Source organism: Solanum stenotomum, chromosome 7, assembly GCF_019186545.1.
Source record: "Solanum stenotomum isolate F172 chromosome 7, ASM1918654v1, whole genome shotgun sequence".
NCBI lineage: Eukaryota > Viridiplantae > Streptophyta > Magnoliopsida > Solanales > Solanaceae > Solanum > Solanum stenotomum.
In genome coordinates, this window is record NC_064288.1 from 334,007 (window position 1) to 341,884 (window position 7,878).

The following is a 7,878-nucleotide window of genomic DNA, read 5'->3' on the forward strand; positions in this document are numbered from 1 at the left end:
AGACGGAGAGCGTAATTTTCACCAAAACTCTTAAATTATGTTGCAAGGAGAGATTGAAAAGGATACTCTAAAAAGGAAATAAAACAGTACTAGTAGCTAAGTTTTTCATAAGAGTGTATCTTTGCTAAAAGAGAGAAGCAATGACATAATGCCCTTTTCCCAAAACAACAAAAAACTGATAACATCATTCATTCATGGACTACTGTCATTCTGTCATGACAGAGACTATTTTCAGCCATAAAGTAAAGAATGCAAAGGTAAAAGAATGATGTAAAACTTTGAAAGAAAATCTTGAGGGCTATTCCATTTATATATGTGCCAAGACATACACATATACACCTAGCATATACTCTTATAATATGTCCAAAAAAGATACTACTGTCCAGAAACTGCTATAATTCAAGCCAGTAGAAACACCTTTTAAGAGAAGGAAAAGAATAATGAATTACTGAAGCATCAGAGTTCCTACTGAAAAACTTGAAGGCAATACAACCTTCACTATTTTCTTAGTTTTTATCACTGACCTGCTTGCTTTCCCCCCCTACCCCCCAAAAAAGGGGGAAAAAGGAACCAAAAAACTTTTTCTTTCCTGGGCCTAACCACCACCATCAAAATGCTGGAAAGAGCTGGCTGATCAATTTTCCAGCAAACCATCCTGTGATCATCAAAACCCCAACCGGTCGAGCAGCAGCGCTTTCATTTGTGATATACCTATAAGCAGTCAGATTATACACCACGGGAATGAGTTATACAACATCAATCCACATGTTGATTGACTTGCATTCCGTGCAAAATCCTTCGAGGATCAGTCGTCAAAAACCCACATGGTATCTCCTTCAAAACTGCAAGTTCTTCATTCCAACTTCCGAGTTTCACTGATGTGCCTCCACTTGGCTGCTCCATCAAGTTGTACAGTGTTCATTTCTTCTCAGGCTGCCAGCACGCATGCAAATTGTCATTTCCTGGTCAAGAATTATGTTTCACTTCATGAATTACTTCCCCATTTAATCTAAATTGTTAATTTTTTGCGTCAACTCCTAGACTTGTCTACCTAGAAAAATGGAACTGAAATGTAGATAAAGGATGATCATGAGACTACTCACCTGCAGGTTGTTTCTGTTCAGCTGGCTTCACTTGAACCGCCGCAGGAACAGGGTGCACATAAGAGAAACCAGCAGGCAAAAGCTGGTGTTGACTTCCTGATGTTTGTGTTGTATACTGGGCAGCATGAAGCATGCCCTGCGAAGGCAACACACCACCTTTCATATTATTAGCAGCTGCAGCAGCAGCAATTGCTTTGGCAGGATCAGAAGTGGTGCCACCACCTAGAGTAACAGGACACAAAGTCAACATCCCACTTGATGATGATGCAGCTGATGAACCAGGCAGTTGTTGGCCAGGCTGGTCAGGACGCCGTCTCTGCTGAAGATAATATCCCCCAGTAGCTTGACCCGTAGAACTTGTACCAGTAGAATGTGGAGGTTGAGCTTGCACATACGGACTTGAGAAGAACAGCTGTGCTTGCTGCATACTCTTATGTAAATGTTGCTGTTGTTGCTGCTGTGACATTTGAGACTTAGTTCCACCACCTGAAGTTGAAGCTATATTATGAGGGTTTCCAAGAATTGATGGCACATTCCTCCCACCAGCTGGAGATGACTTCTGGTTGGGAACTGAAGACGAGGATTTCCCCTGCTGCGTTGACAATGATGAGTTCTGGCCGGTTTTATTACTTGTAGTTGCAGAATTTGTAGGTCTTGGGCTTCCACTGGCACCTTTTGAGATTGAAGAAGTGGTAGGAGAGCCAACCATCATGGGGGAAGAGGGAGACTGATTATTGTTTGGGGGCTGTTGTCCTGGTGGAGGAGGAGTGGATCTCTGATTCGTGCCAAAAGATATCTGTGTGTGACTTTGCTGGGATCTAATGTGCTGCTGCTGCTGCTGAGAAAGGTTTTTCAGAGAAGAAGTCGATGACAAAGATGATGGAGCTTGGGATGTTGATGTTCTGCTAGAGTTCTTCCACTGAGGTGACTGAGCTTGACTGCTGTTGTTACCACTCTGTACAAGATTTTGAGGAAAAGCAGACATTGCATTTGGAAATTTTGAAGCAGCAGAAGCAGATGAAGTCAAGTGTTCCGAATAAACATTCCCATTACTTGAGGCTGATGTCTTACTCCGAGCAGCAACTGCCGCAGCAAACTGATGTTGTTGTTGCTGTTGCTGCTGCTTATGAAGCTGAAGCATTTGTTGCTGCTGTTGCTGAATTTGAGCTTGCAACTGTGCATTAGGAACATTTACAGCTCCCATAGCATTTGGCATTGCAGCTCGAGCAGACCATGAAGCACCAGATGGAAGATTTAAGGACCTTGATGAGCTATCAATGACACTGTTGGCTGCAACAGTAGACCCAGAGGCATCAGATGTATCGGACCTTGAAAATGCAATAGACTGACCAGCATTTCCTGAAGGCTTCATTGCTAAACCTTTTCTTTCAGCATCAGCCCCAGACTGGTCACCAGATCCAGATTTACCATCCTCCGATACTCTGAAATTCTTCTGCTGCTGCACAGCCTGAGCAGCAGCTGCAGCGGCCATCTGTAAATTTTGCCTTGTAGCTTCAGGGAGACTCTGGAAAATAGCATGATTATGTGCCATGGACATGTCAATGCCAGGTCCAGCAGTGGCTCCATTAAATGAAGCAAACGACATGGCAAAAGGTTGAGTCGGTACTGACTCTAGAGTCGTTTTTAGACCTGTCTGCTGCTGCTGTGACTTCTTCTCAGTTTGATGATTACTGCCGCCACCAGCAGAAGAGGCAACACCAAAGTTAGCTGGAGGAGTCATCATACCAAAGTTTGAGGGATGCATGGGCATAGCAAAATTCTGATTGTACACATTAATTGGTCCATGCGACCTTTTCCTCTCTGCAGTTGGGCTATCTTCACTACCCACCTCATTTTCAATATGGCGCGTCTGTGGAGGCATATGCTGATTCTGTGACGACTGTGCTGGGGACTGAGATGGATGATTTTTTGTCCCAGGAAAATTATGCAAATTACCACCACTGTTCCCACCATTAACAGCATTGCCTTGGGACCTCTGTTGCTGGTTCTGCAAATGCTTATGGGACGAAGAGGATCCACTTGACATGCTTGTGTTCTGTTGACCTTGTTGAATTTGTTGGGACTGCGATGTTGCTGGCTGTTGCTGTTGATGTTGCTGATGCTGCTGTTGTTGTTGATGCTGCTGCTGTTGATGTTGCTGATGCTGTTGTTGTTGATGCTGCTGTTGATGTTGCTGATGCTGCTGAACCTGGGAAGGATGAATCATCTGGGAAGAATAGAAAGATCCATTGAATAATGGCATGGGCTGAGGATGAGTTCCTCGATAATTCGGAGGTGGTCCTACAGCTGGTATCGGGAAAGCATATGCGTTATTCTGCAAGATCGCCAAATACTGAGCATCATTAGGAGACATATTTGGATAGTTGAAGCTAATTGCAGTAGCAGCTCCACCAGCTGTAGCTGAAGCAGTTCCAGCAGCAGCATTAGGTGTGTTAGAAGGGACAGAAGGGCCCGTTGTGCTAGGTGACTTCACGGGACCTGGTCGAACAGCAGCAGCTGCCTGTTGTTGATTCAAAGGGAAGATGAAAGCAGGCCCATGCTGTAAATTCATGGGGGGGAAGAATCAGCAAAAAGGCATAGTTAGGATCTTTTCATTCTCATTAAGAAGTTGAAAAATAGAGGAAAATCAAGAAATCAAGTTGTTAAATAAACTGTATCAAGATGATGTACCAGTAGATTATTGGGCGCAACAGGCGGCAAAGCTTGTTGGAGTAACATTTGCTGCTTTCTCTGAGCAGCATCTGCAATGTTAGCTGGTTGAACTTTGTCTTTTCCGCCATTACTAGGGAAGATAGCAATCCCCTGCCCCTTATCTGGCCCAGCACTTGCTCCCCTACCAGCTAAGTTTCCATGGAGATCAGCCGATGGCATAACATTAAGATTGGTCTTGGCTCCAAAGAAGGGTGCAGTGCCAGCAGCAGGGGGCCAGAAAGGATGCATCTTCATGAATTGCTGAAGACAGTGTATGTTCCTAGCAATGTAACAATGTGTTGCACATCTTTTTGGCCTTGGTTGAGAGAATAGAGGCTGCATAAAAATTCAGAGTTTAAAAGGGGTAGAAGCATGAATGCTAAAACTTCAGCCATAGAAGTGAAAGAAATACAAAGAAAAATACCTGCATTGGAGCAGCAGAAGAAACTGTGCTTCCATCCATAGCTACAACTCCTTGTAAAGGCGCCATGTATCTGCTGACAGGAATTGTGAGTTATTTCGCCAGAGAAACACAGCATTTACACCATGGATCTAATACTTGTAATATCAATTAAATGAGAGCACTGAAACACAATAAGTCAAGCCGACCGTACCCCATGGGAGGAAGCCCACCAGGCCAACTAGTCATAGACATTGGCATAGGCAAAGAGCTGGATTGACCTGAACAAAGAAAGATCGCCCCATCAGTAAAATCCAGGGGAAGAACTCATTACAGATTCAAGAAAATCAACTTACCAGTTTTTTCAAGAACTGATTCTTCTTTAGTAGCTTTTTGTGAAGGAGGAGGTGGTTGGTGGTGGTGCTGCTGCTGCAACTTTTGACTGTGCTGTTGAAATTTGCCACTTACACCACTATCCTTTTCTGGCTTTTCCAAATCAAGATCAAGATTAATATTCCTACCCCTACTACTCTCACTTATCTTATGAGCATTAATTTCTTCTACAGCTGCTTTTGTCTTCTTTTCCTCAGCTTCTACACTCACCACCCCTTCATCTTTCTCAGCTTTGCCAATTCTTTCATCATCTTTTTCTTTCACAGCAGGCTTCATTTCCTGAACAAAACAATATTTGCCAATTCAATAATCAGATCATCCTCAATATCCTCAGAAAAGGGGGGGGAAAGAAAGTGACTACTCACAACTATATTTTCTGATATAATATGCTTATTATTATCCACAGCTGCTGAGCCAAAATCTATCTCAGCTTCTCTTTCAGGTGATGATCTTAACTGTGGAGGAGGAGCCTAAAATGGGATTGAAAGATCAATTAAAAAAAATTACAAAGAAAAAGATGAAAAAGACTTTGTAGGTATTATCTTCATCCTCACCATAAGATCTATCTGGAACTTCTCCTCTCTCTGGTTTTCCACTTCTGAAACAATTCCACTGCTGAAATTCCAAGAAAGCCCATGAATCATCAGACTCGAGAAGAAGGATTAAAAGTTCCAAAATAAGAAAAAGATCAAAACTTTGAATAAATACTCACACTTGGGTAACTGCAACAGCAGCAACATCCTCACGAATACTATTATCTACTCCCAAAGTAAAAGATTCCCTCTTTGGGGAATTCACTTCCTCCTTACTATCCATAAATTCAGATTCATCAGACCTCCTCTTGAGGTCAGATTCCATCTTCATCGGCTCCGGTACCGGATCTACAACCGCCGGCAAACTTTGTGCAGAACCACTTAAATCATATAAAGAAACACCATTTTCAGCAGCAGATTGTGGGGTCTTCTCCAAATTAGGTGAAAAAACCTCTAGCTTCATTGTTGTCTGATCCATCTCAACTTTAGCTGTAGAAGATGAAATGGGGCTGCTCCTTACACTAAATCCTCCAGGATTTTCCAAGACTTGCCTTGGTCTTTTCCTCTTTGGAGCTACAAAAACAAGAACAATACTCATCAGAACAAAAAACAAGAAATGGGTTTTTTCTTTTGGTTTTCCAAATACCAATTGTGCAAAGATTGAAACTTCATTATACTCACCAACAACAGATAAAGGAGTTGCTGATGAGTTTGAATTAGAAGCTGGAGATGAAACTCTGGATCTGTTATTAACTTCTCTTGTATCATTTGGTCCACTTTCTTTTTTTGAAGGTCCTTGTGACTGAGTCATCAATCCATACAAAACTTCAGCAATCTCAATCTCAAGCTCTTCAGGGTTAGATGAAGAAGCTTTAGGAGGTGACTTTGCCGGCGGCCGCTTTTGTCCATTAGGCTTCTGCATCAAGAAAAACAAACAATCAGTTCTGATAACATAAAAAAACAAAGAAAATGGAAAATCTGATGAAAATGAGACTAACAATTTTTTTTCTGACTGAAACATTAGAAGAAGATGGAGATAAAGGAGCTGCCGGCGATGGTGATGTAGCCGGAATGTTCTGTCCCACCGGCGAAGCTGTTGATACTTGCTGATGAATTTGGTCTCCGGTAACAACACCACTGTTACCACCACCACCACCACCAGTCCCAGAAATCCAATCATGAGACCTCTTTGTAGATGCTAAAAACACCAAAAACATCAAAAAAAAGAAAAAGAGGGTCAATCAAAAAATCCCCAAAAAACAACAAAGATGAAAAACAGTACAAGAACAAAAAAACAGTACCAGAACGAGCTTTTCTTGGAACAGAAACACCAATCATTTCATCACCAGTTTTCCACACAGGTGCTGCTCTAAACACCTTTCCACCAACATTTGGTGGAAAATTTTTCCGAGGCGGTATATGATGGTGGTTATGATTATTGTTATGGTGATGGTGATGATTTGAAATCGCCGACCCTCCCATCGTCGCCGGTGCCGGATTCGGCGGCGGCAACAATCTTGTACTAGCTGAAACAACGTTTGTTGTTGTCGTCGTCGTCGTCTCTTCATCATCTTCATCTTCTTCATCGTTTACACTTTCTTCTGAACTATCATCTCCACCATCTTCTCCACCACCACCACCTCTGTGCATCATCAATCTATCACCTCTTCTTCTTTTACTCCGACTTGACCTATCTCTATCTCTATCTCTAATATCCCTCTCTCTAATATCCCTTTCTCTATCTCTTTCTCTTTCTCTATCACGTTCTCTGTCTCTCTCCCGATCTCGATCTTTCTTCACTCTCTCCCTTAACCTGACAGATTCTTGTATCTCTACACCCCCTTCTTCATCTGCATAAACAAAAGAGAAAAAAAATCTCAAGTTTTAATTAATTTTTTTAAAAGAATCAGAAAAGGATTATAGATCTACGATGTTTACCAGGGGAATCTCTAAGACTGTTACTTCTATGTCTGCGTCTTGATAATCCATTAGATGTGGCGGCTACCATACCAGTTCTTCTTGCTTCTCTATTCCTATCCATTTTTTCTTCTCCGGTGAAATAAATCAACTAACCCCAGATGAGTTCTAGCATAATTCACCGGAATCAATGGTCGGTTTCACCGGAAATGAAGTTTTTTTCTTTTCCTACTAACTTTCCGGCTGGCAAACAACAACCCCACAAATCAATACTTGCAAAGATGTTATCTTTTTACAAATGGGTGTGTTTTTCTTGGATTTTTTGTTTTTGCTTCTCCTCTCCTCTCTTCTCTCTCTCTATCTATCTTTGGTTCTCTCCTTTTTCTGCTCTCTATCTTCATCAGCTTTTGGGCTATATCACACTCTTCAAACCCTCGTGGAAGGTTAAGATCTATCACTTTTGACATTTCCTTTCATCTCCACCGTCCATTCACCTTCTCATCCAACGGTTCATATTCAACATTGCCAGCATGGCATGTGGTTCCACTGACTGACACGTGTCGGTTATCGCTTTCCATGCTCCTGATTTAAATAAAGTTGGGTGGGGGTATGACTCAATATAAGGAGTTTTATCCTGACAACAAAATATTTCAAGAGAAAACTAAAAAAAATAATTCTTTCTTTCCCCGTTGTGTAGGCCACTTTTCACGATTGAATTCAACAAAAACAAAATTTACTCCCAAAGTCTCTAAAATTTCTTCATAAATTTATACCGTCAATCAAACACATACTATAATACACAAATTAATATTTAAACAAA

General features: G+C 41.7%; 1 protein-coding gene across 2 annotated transcripts; it reads right to left on the reverse strand.

The window, feature by feature from the left end:
* Positions 1-277: 277 nt before the first annotated feature.
* LOC125871751 (protein TIME FOR COFFEE) lies at positions 278-7,458 on the reverse strand. Of its 2 annotated transcripts, none has more exons than XM_049552411.1 (13): positions 7,080-7,458; positions 6,443-6,991; positions 6,140-6,339; positions 5,823-6,057; positions 5,321-5,714; positions 5,163-5,223; positions 4,974-5,078; positions 4,572-4,887; positions 4,430-4,496; positions 4,240-4,309; positions 3,795-4,151; positions 1,104-3,663; positions 278-933 (listed from the first exon to the last, which is right to left on the reverse strand). In XM_049552411.1, the coding sequence occupies exons 1-13, from the start codon at positions 7,180-7,182 to the stop codon at positions 929-931; spliced, it is 5,022 nt and encodes a 1,673-aa protein (XP_049408368.1). In that variant the 5' UTR covers positions 7,183-7,458; the 3' UTR covers positions 278-928. The 2 variants fall into 2 exon arrangements, with proteins under 2 accessions (XP_049408368.1, XP_049408367.1); XM_049552410.1 differs by having other exon boundaries at positions 278-962; positions 7,080-7,457.
* Positions 7,459-7,878: the final 420 nt, after the last annotated feature.

Excerpts from the sequence above, each read along its gene's own strand:
- LOC125871751 (XM_049552410.1), bottom strand. The coding sequence starts at position 7,182 with ATGGATAGGAATAGAGAAGCAAGAAGAACTGGTATGGTAGCCGCCACA. Across the intron at positions 6,992-7,079 it reads CAGTCTTAGAGATTCCCCTG|ATGAAGAAGGGGGTGTAGAG; the intron begins GTAAACATCGTA and ends TTGTTTATGCAG. Across the intron at positions 963-1,103 it reads TGAACAGAAACAACCTGCAG|GAAATGACAATTTGCATGCG; the intron begins GTGAGTAGTCTC and ends ATTCTTGACCAG.